Consider the following 13,351-nt stretch of genomic DNA (forward strand, 5'->3'; position numbering starts at 1 on the left):
AGTTCGAGACCAGCCTAGCCAACGTGGGGAAACCCTGTCTCTACTGAAAATACAAAAATTAGCCAGGCATGGCAGTGGGTGCCTGTAATCCCAGCTACTTCGGAGGCAGAGGCAAGAGAATTGCTTGAACCTGAGAGGCAGAGGTTGCAGTGAGCCAAGATAGTACCATTGTACTCCAGCCTGGGCAACAAGAGGGAAACTTGGTCTCAGAAAAAAAAAAAAAAAACATACCCATTGGTCTTTACCAAGCATTGTATATGCTTTTAAAGAAGTCAAAGAAGGGCCGGGCGTGGTGGCTCACGCCTGTAATCCCAGCACTTTGGGAGGCTGAGGTGGGTGGATCACGAGGTCAAGAGATCGAGGTCAACATGGTGAAGCCCCGTCTCAACTAAAAATACAAAAAATTAGCTGGGCACGGTGGCACGTGCCTGTAATCCCAGCTACTCAGGAGGCTGAAGCAGGAGAATTGCCTGAACCCAAGAGGCGGAGGTTGTGGTGAGCCGAGATCGCGCCATTGCACTCCAGCCTGGGTAACAAGAGTGAAACTCTGTCTCGAAAAAAAAAAGAAGTCAAAGGATTGGCCAGACATGGTGGTTCACGCCTGGAATCCCAACACTGTGAGAGGCCAAGGCAAGTGGATCACCTAAGGTCAGGAGTTTGAGACCAACCTGGGCAACAAGGCAAAACCCCATCTCTATTAAAAACACAAGAAACAGCTGGGCATGGTAGCGCATGCCTGTAGTCCCACCTACGTGGGAGACTGAGGCACGAGAATCGCTTGAACTGGGAGGCAGAGGTGCAGTGAGCCAAGATTGCACCACTGTACTTGGCCTGGGTGACAGAGTGAGAATCTGTCAAAAAAAGAAAAGATAAAGAGGCCAAAGGATTTTCTGTAGGTTTTAATAAATTTATAACCTTAATGAGAAATCAGAATTACCTGCTTCCAATCTCTAATCAGACATTGTGTGGATATACAAAAGATGTGTTTATCCTAAAGAAGTAGTTTAGTAAGAGAGAAGTGGGGGGAACTTTACCATGTTTTAATAGGTACTAAGTTTACAAGTTGACTGAGTCACTCAACAAGGTCACAGTTATACTCCATGCAATTCAGTTGATACTTTGCTTATTGCTTTGATTTTTTTTTTTTTTTTTTTTTTAAAGAGGCAGTGTCTCACTCTGTTGCCCAGGCTAGAGTGCAGTGGCACAATCATGGTTTACTGTAACCTCAAACTCAAGGGCTTAAGCTATCCTCCAGCCTCAGCCTCCTGAATAGCTAGGACTACAGATGCATGCCATCATGCCAGGTTAATTTTTTAATGGTTTGTAGAACAGGGTCTCACTATGTTGGCCAGCCTAGTCTCAAATGCCCAGCCTCAAGCAATCCTCCTGCCTCGGCTTTCCAAAGTCCTGAGATGAGAGATACAAGCCACCACCTGTGGTCCTGCTTTCTTTTCTTTCTTTCTTTCTTTTTTTTTTTGAGACAGAGTCTGGCTCTGTTGCCCCTAGGTTGCAGTGCAGTGGTGCAATCACAGCTCACTGAAGCCTCAACCTCTGGGGCTCAAGTGATCCTCCCACCTCAGTCTCCTGAATAGCTGGGACAACAGGTGCATGCCACTATGCCGGGCTAATTTGTCATATTCTGTAGTGACAGTGTCTCACTATGTTACCCTGGCTGGTCTAATACTCTTGGGTTCAACCAGTCCTCCTGCCTTGGCCTCCCAAAGTGTTGGGAGTACAAGCATGAGCCACTGTACCTGGCCTGCTTTCAATTTTGAGTACCCTTAAGAGGGTTACTAAAAGAAGAAAACAGGCTGGGTGTGATGGTTCACACGTGTAATCCCAGCACTTTGGGAGGCTGAGGTAGGTGGATCACCTGAAGTCAGGAGTTCGAGACTAGCCTGGCCAAAACAGTAAACTCCAAGTCTACTAAAAATGCAAAAATTAGCCAGAAGTGGTGACGCTCACCTTTAGTCCCAGCTACTCTGGAGGCTGAGGCACAAGAATTATTTGAACCTAGGAGGTAGAGGTTGTGGTGAGTTGAAATTGCACCACTGCACTCCAGGCTAGGCAATAGAGCGAGACTCCATCCCCTCCAAAAAGAAAAAAAGAGGAAAACATCTGAAGGAGAATGGTTTTGAAACTATATCCTATCAAATTAATTAAGTTATGTACTAGATATTTTAAAAGAATGGGAAGGACATCTGAACTTTAATTATCTGAAAGGGCTACCACATGGAAGAGTAGTTCTGTATGGCCCCAACAGGTATAAGTGAGACCCCACAGATGGCATCAGAAAATCAAAATTTTAGCTTTGTATAAAAAATATTCTAAGAAGTAGAGCTATCAAAGACAAACCAAATAGCCTGGAAGTAATTGAGCACAGAGTAGACAACCACTTTTTGTGACTATTATAGAGGGGGGTTCACACACTGGCAAAGTAGTTGAATTATGGCTCCTAAGGTCTATGAGGGTGCTATTCTATATCATTTTGTTAAATACTATTGGACTGTTATTGGTGTACATTGTATAACAAATAGTTCAGCAACTGATACCTAACAATTTATTTTTGAGACAGGGTCTCACTCTGTTGGCCAGTCTGGAGTGCAGTGGCATGATCATGGCTCACTGTGCCCCTTGACCTCCTGCAGTCAAGCAATCCTCCTGCCGCCTAGGACTATAGGTGTGTGCCACCATGCCTAACTAATTTTTTTTATAGAGATGGAATTTCACCATGTTGCCCAGGCTGGTCTCAAATTCTTGAGCTCAAGTGATCTACCTGCCTTGGCCTCCGAAAGTGCTGGGATTACAGGCATGAACCATTTTGTCTGGCCTTAAAATGTTTTAAAATCTCAGAACAATGGACACGGGGAGTGGGGGGAACAACACACACTGGGCCCTGCTAGGGAATGGGATGGGGGAGGGATAGCATTAGGAAAAATAGCTAATGCGTGCTGGGCTTAATACCTAGGTGATAGGTTTATAAATGTGCAAACCGTGATGGCATGTTTAGCTATGTAACAAACCTGCACGTCCTGCACATGTGCCTCAGAACTTAAAAATGAAAATTAAAAAAAACTCAATAAACCAAGGAAACTTTTAGAAATGATTTTAACTTACCATTTCATTGAATGTCGGATTTCTCGTTTTTCGTGAAATTTTGGTTTTACGTTTGGATGTTTTGTGGATATCTGGAAGTAGGTACGTTTTGACATATGGATTTGGGTCAGCCCCATCTTCAGTAACCTAAAAAGAAAAGCAGTCCCTTAACAGTGATGCTTCCTACCAAGGTAAGGGTTTCCTTTACAACCATCATTCTTTGCAATCACTCACAAGATCTTTGATGTGCATCACCATGATGAAAAGAGTACCATTTCGGTAAGAGATGGATAATTTCACAGCTCCTCCTATTTGGCCTGGAGTAGGACTGAAGGGACCTGGATCTGAAAATACAAATAGTTTCATCTTTATTTATCTTGGTTGTAGGGATTCAAGCAAATCAAAGGATTTTGCTTTATTTTCAAGACCATCACATGTGGGGCAGACAGAAGGGAGGGGAAAAAAGAAGTAAACAACGTGGTTAGGTCATTGATTTATACTCCTTTAGTAATCACATCTATTAGGAAAGTTATATTTATTCAGAAATAGACTGGCTTAGAAAGAATATTCTCCTCTCATTCTCAGACTACAGCTAGTAAGCCCACTATCATTCTACCATACTCACTGAGAAGTTACAGACTTACAGATCATGAGTTACCAATAAAGAGGAAAAAAAAAAATCTCACCTGCAGACCTAGCTATTCCTTCAGCTTTCTCATCACGAAGTAAAGGGTGGAAGAAAGTACAAACAAGATCACACTAAGATTAAAGAGAAAACAATTCATTAATTTAAATATTATATAACACAAAAGATAAAGGATGTTATTAGTTCTTATTTAGTAAGTTCACCTCTGCTACATCGGTTGAAGCATTCATCAAACTCTGTAAATAACTGTTTAACTCAATTTTCCTTTTGGCTGCTACATCTTTTATGTGTGTTCTTCCTAGAACCATCCTATTAGGAAAGCTACAAAAGAAAAATAAAAACAAGTGGGATTTAAATAAGTGCAGTATTTCCTTAGAAATAAACTTTTTTATATATATACTTAAAGACAGAGTAAAGTCTTAATCCATTATGAAGTACTATTTTGTGGCTGGGCACAGCGGCTCATTCCTATAATCCTAGCACTTTGGGAGGCCAAGACAGGCGGATCATTTGAGGTCAGGAGTTCGAGACCAGGCTGGTCAATATGGTGAAACCCTGTCTATACTAAAAATACAAAAATTACCCGAGCATGCTGGGAGGTGCCTATAATCCCCCTACTCAGGAGGCTGAGGCAAAAGAATCACTTGAACCTGGCTAAGTCACTTGCACTCCAGCCTGAGTGACAGAGCAAAACTCTGTGTCAAAATAAAATAAATAAATTTTTGTGATTTCTCTTCAAAGTACTGGAGACAACATAGTTCAATTACCCATTATCCTTTTATGAGCTTGATAGAAAAGGTATATAGGTTGATTTCCTATATTTATTATTAGGTTGGTTCAAAAGTAACTGTGGTTTTTGACATTAAAAGTAATGGCAAAAACCACAGTTACTTTTGCATCTACCTAATACTTATTTTCTACTATTTCTTCTCAAGTTTAATCCCTCATAAATATTTTATCCATATCTGATCCCTAAAAAAAAAAAAAAAAATCACTACTCAATCAGCAGCAGCTATTATATACACAGTAAAATCTATAAACAATAACATAAGGCCTAAGTAAAGTGCTGAAAGGATAATCTTAATTGCACTTATTTTGGTAGCAGTGGAAAAATGAAACTGTACCTGGAAACAAAACTCTAATACCCACTTCACTTCCTCCTTACTTTTGAAATCTAATCTGAAGAAAATATGAACAACTCAACACAAGAAATCTACTGGTCATTGCGCTACATTAAAACTGAGGACTCCCAAACCATATCCGATACAAAACTAAGATTTTGATTGACAGTCTTGATGGTATTTGCTTCAGTTTTTTATCAGAGGATAAAATGCTCAGTATGTCCCATGATAAATTATTTCTGCATTGATTCTTTTGTGAGACAGGATCTCACTCTGTTGCCCAGGCTGTACTGCAGTGATGTGATCTTGGCTCCCAGCAACCTCCACCTTGTGGTATCAATCAGTCCTCTCACTTCAGCTCCTGAGCAGCTGGGATTACAGGCATGAGCCACCACACCCAGCTAATTTTTGTTTTTATAGATGGTGTTTGGCCATGGTGACCAGGCTAGGCTCAAACTCCTGGACTCAAGCTATCTCCCTACCTCGGCCTCCCAAAGTGCTAGGATTATGAGCATCTGCGCCACCATGCCCAGCCACATATGAATTTTTTCAAAACCAAGATTCCAAATTATTATCTTGTGTTGCTTACTATGGTAGAGACAGCAAAGTTCAAGCCTCAATAAAAGTTAGAAGTCTAGAAAATCATATTTTAATATCCTGATCATGTATTCATTCAACAAAAACTTACAGTTCCTTGTTTATGTCTACTTTTGTATTAGGTCCTTGTGATACAAAGGAAAATAAGCCACACATGGCCCATAATCTTAACACAAAGCTTTTCACCTACATTTGATAACAACTTGTTGCCTACAAAAAGGATTAATGTACAAGGATGGATACATACCCTGGTAACTTCCAAAGTGGAAAAATAATACTGAGCTTATTGTGAAGTTCCTGAAATTCGTCAAATGTTCGGAAGACGAAAGATGGTTCAATCTGTCCTTCCCTCAAAATTCGGACTACATAAATCTGAAAAGAAATCACACCACAAACACATAAAATTTATATTTAAAACATTATCTCCAGGCTGGGTGTGGTGGCTTACGCCTTTAATCTCAGCACTTTGGGTGGCCGAGATGGGTGTATCACCTGTCAGGAGTTTGAAACCAGCCTGGCCAACATGGTGAAACTCTATCTCTATTAAAAATATAAAAATTAGCTGGGCATGGTGTTGCATGCCTGTAATCCCAGCTACTCGGGAGGCTGAGGCAGGAGAATCACTTGAACGCAGGAGGTGGAGGTTGCAGTGAGCAAAGACGGTACCACTGTACCCTAGCCTGGGCAACAGAGTGAGACTCCGTCTCAAAACAAACAAACAAAACACAAAACCTTCTTTCCTATATTGATCTTAGCCAACAGACCAATAAAATCTCCTTTTCTAACAGAAAAGAAATGTATAGCTTGTTATATATAGTTCAAGTACTTTTATCTTGGTAATCTATATGTCATCAATAGGAAAAAGCAAATATAAGTCATTGTATTTATAGCACATGTAACTACATTTTTAAGAGTTATCATAACCACCCTGAGATATATAAACTAGAACTTAAAAGTGTAAGCTGGCCACAGTTACTCATGCCTATAATCCTAGCACTTTGAGGGGCCAAGAAGGCTTCAGCCCCAGAGAAGAGACCAGCCTGTGCACATAGTGAGGCTCTGTTTCTACAAAAAATACAAAAATTAGCCAGGTGTGGCAGGACACACCTGTAGCCCCAGCTAATCAGGAAGATGAGGTGGGAGGATCAATTCAGCCCAGGTGTCAAGGCTACAGTAAGCCAAGATTGCATCACTGTACTCCAGTCGGGGTAACAGAGTAAGACTGTATCTTAAAAAGTAAAAATAAAAATAGGCCAGGCATGGTGGCTTATGCCTGTATTGGGAGGCCGAGGCGAGTGGATCACTTGAGGCCACGAATTTGAGACCAGCCTGGGCAACATGGCAAAACCCCATCTCTATTAAAAATACAAAGATTAGATGGGCATGCTGGTGGGTACCTGTAATCCCAGCTACTCAGGAGCTGAAGCATAAGAATTGCTTGAACCTGGGAGGCACAGGTTGCAGGAGCCAAGATTGTGCCATTGCACTCCAGCCTGCATGACAGAGTGAGACTCTGCCTCAAAATAAAATAAAATAAAAATACAGCTGGGCGCTGTGGCTCACGCCTGTAATCCCAGCACTTTGGGAGGCTGAGGTGGGTGGATCACCTGAGGTCAGGAGTTTGAGACCAGCCTGGCCAACATGGTGAAACCTCATCTCTAAAATAAATAAGTAGTCAGTTGAAAAAAAGGCAAAAGGTTTGTGAGAGGGTGGTGAAGGAAAACTTGTTTTGCTGGCTATTTAAAAAAAATTTTTTTTTTGAGACAGAGTCTCACTCTGTTGCCTAGGCTGGAGTGCAATGGCACACTATCAACTCACTGCAACCTCCGCCTCTTGAGTTCAAGTGTTTCTCCTGCCTCAACCTCCCAAAAGTAGCTGGGACTACAACCACATGCCACCATACCCAGCTAATTTTCATATTTTTAGTAGAGACAGGGTTTCATCATGTTGGCCAGTGTGGTTTTGAACTCCTGACCTCAGGTGATCACCTGCCTTGGGCTCCCAAAGTGCTGGGATTACAGGTGTGAGCCATTGTGAGCAACATATTTAAACTTTTATAAACTTAACAATACTTTAAAGACTATAATACTGGTGTCAAGTCAGATCTATCTGTAGAAGGCCGGAAACAAATTTGGGGATCTATATATAAATTTAAAGGTATAAAAAAGATCTATATATTAAAATTAAAGGTAGTAGTATATTGGGGAGAGAATAGACTAGGCAATAAAATGGTGTTAGGATAACTTAATAAACATACAAAATAATACTAAAATTTATTAACAAAATAGATGAAAATTAAAACAATAGTGAAATAGCTTTTTAAAGTCTATCATTTTCCCAAAAGTTTAAAAACTGGCAGTTCTGGAAAGTATTATCCAACAAAAAAGTTAGCACAAGGGTGAAAAGTAACAACAAAAAAGAACATTATAGTCTCGAAGGCGAAAAAGCACGCTGAAGATCCTGTATCTGTTCAAAGACAATGTGTGTGTTTTGTATTACAGACTGGAATAGGAATTTTGACTTTTTACTTTATATACGTCTATACTGATTGAATTTGTTACAACAAGCACACTTTAAGTAAAAAAACTGACAAATGAACAAAAAACCAAATAAATAAAAATAAAAAAATTGAAGAATGAGAAAAATCAGAATAGCACCATCCTTTTAGTTTTATCTCTAAAAGAATATCACTTGGTCCTTATTGTTTGAAGCAAATACAGCAAGAATTAAATACCAAAAACATTTAGGGATGCTTCAGGTACATTTACTTATTTATGGACCATTCATGAAAGAAACAAGCATGAATAGAACAAATGCTTGGAATTTCAGCAGAGTCAGCAAGGGAAGTAGGAAGGACAACAATAATACATGCATGACTGTTTACAGATATTGAAATCAAACTTACATAATGTTTATCTGGGTTGTATTTCTTATGATATGTGAAAACAGAGACTTCCTTGATTCGACCATCTTGTCTAAAGGAGTATGTTTTAGGTGAAAATGAAAGGATGGGCTCATCATTAGAAGGAATACCAGAAAAACGAAGCTGAGCAAGGTTGTGAATGAAGAAGTTAAACTTCGTGGCAATGCTTCCCAAACTTGATTCAATAAGCCTACAAAGTAATCAGAAAATTCATTAATAATAAATGAGAGCAAATGGTAAATTCTTTCAATGTAATAAATGATGAAAACTACTTTCATTCCTTTAAAAATATTACCAGTTTGCCACTTTGCCAAGGATTCCCTTTGTTCCACAGGCCAAAGATTTGTTAAGATACATCTCACCCAAACATAATCATTTAGCCCAAGAAAGAAATTATGCTTGGTTTTCTTGAACCCTGTAAGGTCCCCAAGACTAATTAAAGAGCTATTTCAGATAGATGATAATTGGTATAATGCTAAAAAGATGACTTCAGGAATTTATTCCCTTTTAATAAAGGAGAAAGATGACAAATAGGTGTGAAAGAAAGTAATCCAAGGGCCGGGCATGGTGGCTCATGTCTGTAAATCCCAGCACTTTGGGATGCCGAGGTGGGCAGATTATATGATGCCAGGAGTTCGAGAACAGCCTGGCCAACAGGACTCTACTAAAAACAGAAAAATTAGCCAGGTGTGGTGATGCGCGCCTATAATCCCAGCTACTCCAGAGGCTGAGGCAAGAGAATTGCTTAAACCCATGAGGCAGAGATTGCAGTGAGATGAGATTGCGCCACTGCACTCCAGCCTTGGTGATGAAGCAAGACTGTCTCCAAAAAAAAAAAAATCACAAAAACAAAAGAAGAAAAAGTAATCCAAATTTTAAAAATTCTCTTCTATCAAACAGTAGAATTGCAGAATTCAGTGTCAGACTTCTTCAGGTAATCATATTTTCATTCAGTTGGGAAAAGAAGTTTTGACAGGTTGGAGAGTTTGGAAGGTAGGCCTGGATAGAACATTTTGGGCAAGCAAAGGAAACAAAAAGTCTCAGAAACAAGGAAGCAAGAAAGAAGGGGAGGTTCTAAAAGAGAAATGAGAGAATCACAAACACAGGCTTTTGCCTCACTAGGGACTGAATGTTTGTGTTCCCTGAAATTCATATGTTGAAGCCCCAACCAACACAGCGCCTGTATTTGGAGATAGGGCCTTTATGGAAGTAATTTAGGTTAAATGAAGTCAGAAACAGCAGAGCCCTAATCCAACAGGAGTGTCTTTCTTTTTTTTTTTTTTTTTGAGACGGAGTTTTGCTCGTTACCCAGGCTGGAGTGCAATGGCGCGATCTCGGCTCACCGCAACCTCCGCCTCCTGGGTTCAGGCAATTCTGCCTCAGCCTCCTGAGTAGCTGGGATTACAGGCACACGCCACCATGCCCAGCTAATTTTTTGTATTTTTAGTAGAGATGGAGTTTCACCATGTTGACCAGGATGGTCTCGATCTCTTGACCTTGTGATCCATGCGCCTCGGCCTCCCAAAGTGCTGGGATTACAGGCTTGAGCCACCGCATCCGGCCAGGAGTGTCCTTCTAAGAGGAGATGAGAGAGCCAGCTCTCCCCACCATGTGAGGACACATTGCAAAGGTGGCCATCTGCTGCAATCTAGCAAGGGAGCCCTCACCAGTGATGTAATTGGCTGGCACCCCGATTTTGGACCTCCTGGCCTCCAGAACTGTGAGAAAATAACTATCTGTTGTTTAAGCCACCAGTCTATAGTATTTTGTTATGGAAGTCTAAGCAGGTAGACAAATACATGCCTGCTTTGTAGTTTTGCCCAGAGGAGCCAATGAATCTCTTAAAAAACAACGAAAAGAAAACCCATCAATACCTAAATTGTCAGGATTAGTTTGAAAGGCTATAAAATTCAGATTCCTTCATGCATTTTCAGCCCAGACTCTTGAGACTTGGAAAGTCCAGTCAGTGTTTTTTTATACCTCTTCTCCACTGAGAGGAAGAAGGCAAGAGAAAAGGAGAGAAAAGAACATGAGCTCAGGTATCCCTCCCTGCTATGGTATGATGATGATGTGGCAGCAATAGTCAGTAACCAATTTGATCACCAGACCTTTAGAACATATTTGTCAGGAAGACCTGTTTTTTTTTTGTTTTTTTTTTTGAGACAGAAAACTCTCTCTTGTTGCCCAGGCTGGAGTGCAGTGTCATGATCTTGGCTCACTGCAACTTCTGCCTCCTGGATTCAAGCAATTCTCCTGCCTCAGTCTCCTGAGTAGCTGGAATTACAGGGATGTGCCACCAGGCCTGGCTAATTTTGTATTTTTAGTAGAGACAGGGTTTCTCCACGTTGGTCAGGCTGGTTTCGAGCTCCCAACTTCAGGTGATCCGCCCACCTAAGCCTCCCAAAGTGCTGGGATTACAGGCATGAGCCACCATGCCCAGCCAGAAGATCTGTTTTTAAAGCAATAACAAATTCAAGTACCAGTCATTGGTGTATGTGTTTCAAGTACTATGCCATATTCATAGTTTACTTGCAGCAGTGACCCAGAGTTTGCTGTATTAAGAACACCTAAGGTCTTCATGTAAATTGTTATAACAAAATGCTGAAAAATAGATTAGTACAGTTATCATTTTAGATAGAGACTTTAATTAGCTGAGCTTAGTGGTGCATGCCTATAGTACCAGCTACTCCAGAGGCTGAGAGAGGAGAATTACTTGAACCCAGGAGGCCGAGGTTGCAGGGAACCGAGATTGTGCTACTGCACTCTAGCCTGGACAAAAGAGCAAAACTCAGTCTCAAAATATAAAATTTAAAAAGACTTTAAAATGGTACATGGCAGCACTGTAGAAAAATACATTTTTATCATTGAAATTACATATTAAATAAACCTTGAGAAATTTTGAGACAAATGAGTATATTTTAAAAAATATTATTGCAAATCCTTTGTACTTATTCAATAAATAAACTTTTGACAGCCTATTATGTGCAAATACTATGAGTTAGAATTTGTTCCTATAAATCAGAATTTTGATTAATAGCATTGTATTTGTTTAAACTAAGGTAAAACAAATAAAAAAAAAACTGTATGTTCCTTCTGCAGTATACTTAAATATGCCTTACCTAGTAAAGAAAATTGTAGCTTCTGCATCTGTAGTTTGGGGTTGAAGTGCATCTCTAACATATTTCAAATCTTGAATACTTGTAAGTTCTGGTAACCCTGAAGGAATCATCTGTAGAAGAAAACAAAAATTTCTGTGAGTTAAATTTTTTAAAAAGTTTGTTCCCCACTCCTTCCTGCAGGTAAGTAATCAGAACTAAAGCAAACAAAAACAATCAGTTTTGAGGGGTTCAGTAGTATATTGGGGACTTAAGTGATTATCTTACACATAAGGAAATGGAGGGCAAGGAAGTTCAAGCAATTTGTTGGAGGTCACAAACCCAGTTTAACATGAGAGCCAGACCTCCTTTTGTCTAGGCTCTTTTTTTTTTTGTTGCCCAGGCTGGAGTGTAGTGGTGCAATCTTGGCTCACTGGATCCTCTGCCTGCTGGGTTCAAGCAATTCTCCTGCCTCAGCCTCCCGAGTAGCTGGGATTACAGGTGCGCGCCACCATGCCCGGTTAAATTTTTTGTATTTTTAGTAGAGATGGGGTTTCACCATGTTAGCCAGACTGGTCTTGAACTCCTGACTTCATGACCCATCTGCCTCGGCTTCCCAAAGTGCTAGGATTACAGGCGTGAGCCACCACGCCCAGCCTTTTTTTGGTATTTTTGATAGAGATGGGGTTTCACCATGTTGGCCAGATTGGTCTTGAACTCTTGATCTCAAGCAGTCCGCCTGCCTCAGCCTCCCAAAGTGCTGGCATTACAGGCATGAGCCACCGCACCTGGCCTCGGCCTCTGTTTTTACTTTTATAGATTTAGGGGGTACAAGTTCAATTTTGATACAGGTATGTATCACACAGCGGTAAAGTCTGGGCTTTTAGTGTATCACATGAATAGTATACATTGTACCCACTACAATAACTTCTCATCTCCCCCAACCCTCTTCCTACACTCCCAAGTCTCCAAAGTCTATTATTCTACTCTTTATGTTCATGTGTACATATTATTTAGCTCCCACTTATAAGTGAGAACACTGAATATTTAACTGAGTTATTTCACTTAAGATCATTGTAGCCTTATGTTTATTACCATATCAATTTTATTCATAATAATCATAGTGAGTTTTTGTTTTCTTTTTGCTTAACTATAATAAATATCCACTGAAGTACAGAATTCTTCATCATATAGCTGAGTGAATGTTCACAATTTGCACCCACATTAATACACAAAACATTCATTAGCATCTCAGATGCCCATCTCAAGGTCCAGTTACTAATTCTTTCCATCCCAAGGGCAGTCACTCTACTAACTTATTTTTTGTATTTTATACAAATGGAGTCAGACAGTAGGTACTCTTGTGTCTGGCTCATTTCACACAGCAGTAAGTTAAAAATTTTTGAGCAATAATGTATCTGACATTTGTGACTATATCAAATCTTATTCCAAAATCACAAAATAATCTTTTTTAGGTATGGAAACATAGATGCATTAATATAAAAACTATTTAAATGATTATGAAGAATAGTTACCAGTGAAAGGAGGTTAAGAAAAAGGTTTGTCTGCTTTCTTATCAAGTTGTAGGCCTGACAGCAGAGGTCCACAAACAACTGAAAACGAATGGTGGGCTTTTCACCCCCATTAATGACATATGCCATATCAGAAGTCAGCACAAAAGGAGCCCGATCCCTATTTAAAATGAAAGTACATACAAAATATTATTTACAGAAGATACTCCAGTAGTGCTATTGCATGATTATTAAACTATCTGAGGTACAGCGATTTCCAACTAGGAAACTTAATACCACACACTTTTGAATTTCTGTAATTCTTTAAAATAACATTTTTCAAGAAAGCTATCACATAATAA

The 13,351-nt window shown here is 40.0% G+C and overlaps 1 protein-coding gene across 3 annotated transcripts in view; it reads right to left on the minus strand.

Annotated features, from left to right (window-relative positions):
- The window catches only part of PIK3C2A (phosphatidylinositol-4-phosphate 3-kinase catalytic subunit type 2 alpha), a 121,686-nt gene that overhangs the window by 4,400 nt on the left and 103,935 nt on the right, over positions 1-13,351 (minus strand). For all 3 annotated transcript variants that reach the window (XM_054241453.2, XM_002807318.6, XM_054241452.2), the window contains 8 exons: positions 13,014-13,170; positions 11,503-11,612; positions 8,366-8,573; positions 5,708-5,832; positions 3,946-4,063; positions 3,783-3,855; positions 3,331-3,440; positions 3,118-3,243 (listed from right to left, as the gene is read on the minus strand). In XM_054241453.2, the coding sequence (XP_054097428.1) occupies positions 3,118-3,243; positions 3,331-3,440; positions 3,783-3,855; positions 3,946-4,063; positions 5,708-5,832; positions 8,366-8,573; positions 11,503-11,612; positions 13,014-13,170 (1,027 nt within the window). The remainder of the gene's footprint in view (positions 1-3,117; positions 3,244-3,330; positions 3,441-3,782; positions 3,856-3,945; positions 4,064-5,707; positions 5,833-8,365; positions 8,574-11,502; positions 11,613-13,013; positions 13,171-13,351) is intronic.

Source organism: Callithrix jacchus, chromosome 10 (assembly GCF_049354715.1).
Source record: "Callithrix jacchus isolate 240 chromosome 10, calJac240_pri, whole genome shotgun sequence".
Lineage (NCBI taxonomy): Eukaryota > Metazoa > Chordata > Mammalia > Primates > Cebidae > Callithrix > Callithrix jacchus.